The 693-nt window shown below is 59.5% G+C and overlaps 1 protein-coding gene across 1 annotated transcript in view; it reads left to right on the top strand.

Annotated features, from left to right (window-relative positions):
- Positions 1 to 203: 203 nt before the first annotated feature.
- The window catches only part of LOC119267608 (cell number regulator 6-like), a 4,784-nt gene continuing 4,294 nt past the window's right edge, over positions 204 to 693 (top strand). Inside the window, exons 1-2 of the mRNA XM_037549034.1 lie at positions 204 to 439; positions 562 to 676. Of these exons, the coding sequence (XP_037404931.1) occupies positions 308 to 439; positions 562 to 676 (247 nt within the window). The 5' untranslated portion in view covers positions 204 to 307. The remainder of the gene's footprint in view (positions 440 to 561; positions 677 to 693) is intronic.

Here is a 693-nt window from a genome sequence, read left to right as displayed (position 1 = left end):
TGAAATAAAAGTGTGTGCACGACAAGATATAAAGACTGGAAAAGTTCTGTGTTCAATATTAGAAAAATGTGCCCATTCTCACAAAAAAGAAAAAAAGTGTCCTAAAACAAAAAGGCAAACGTGACCTTTGCGTGATGGACTCCCCGGCTGAACCGTCATTGACCTGACTTGACCGTGGACCGTCGGACGCGTCGGGAGCCAGATCTCACTCCACCACTCGCACCCGTCCCCACACTCCCCACCGCGCAGCCCTCCCCTTCGTCGGCAGCCCAAAAACCCTCGGGGGCGAAGCGAGGAGAGGACGGCAATGGCGGAGGCGAGCCGCAGCCACCCGTCGCAGTACGTGAGGCTGAAGAAGGACCAGGACGCTTCCGCCTCCGGCCCCAGCGTGGAGGACATCCGCCCTGGCGAGCTCAACCTGCCCGTCGCCGTCCCGCAGGTCGGTCTCGCCATTCCTCGCGCGATCCTCGTTTTCTTCCAATTTCTGCTGCCGCAATTGTTTGTTCGGGGAATCGGGATGGTCCGATCTGATTCTGGGCGCTGCGCCGTGTGGCTGTATAGCTGGAGCAGAGGAAGTGCTTCGAATGCGGGCAGGTGCTGCCTGAGAGCCACCGGGCGCCGGCCGACGAGCCGTGGACAACCGGCATCTTCGGGTGCGCCGAAGACCCCGAGAGCTGTAAGTGGCGTGGAATT

Source organism: Triticum dicoccoides, chromosome 3A (genome assembly GCF_002162155.2).
Source record: "Triticum dicoccoides isolate Atlit2015 ecotype Zavitan chromosome 3A, WEW_v2.0, whole genome shotgun sequence".
NCBI classification, from domain to species: domain Eukaryota; kingdom Viridiplantae; phylum Streptophyta; class Magnoliopsida; order Poales; family Poaceae; genus Triticum; species Triticum dicoccoides.
Note: the sequence above shows the minus strand (reverse complement) of the source record. Positions and strands in the feature narration are given on the sequence as shown.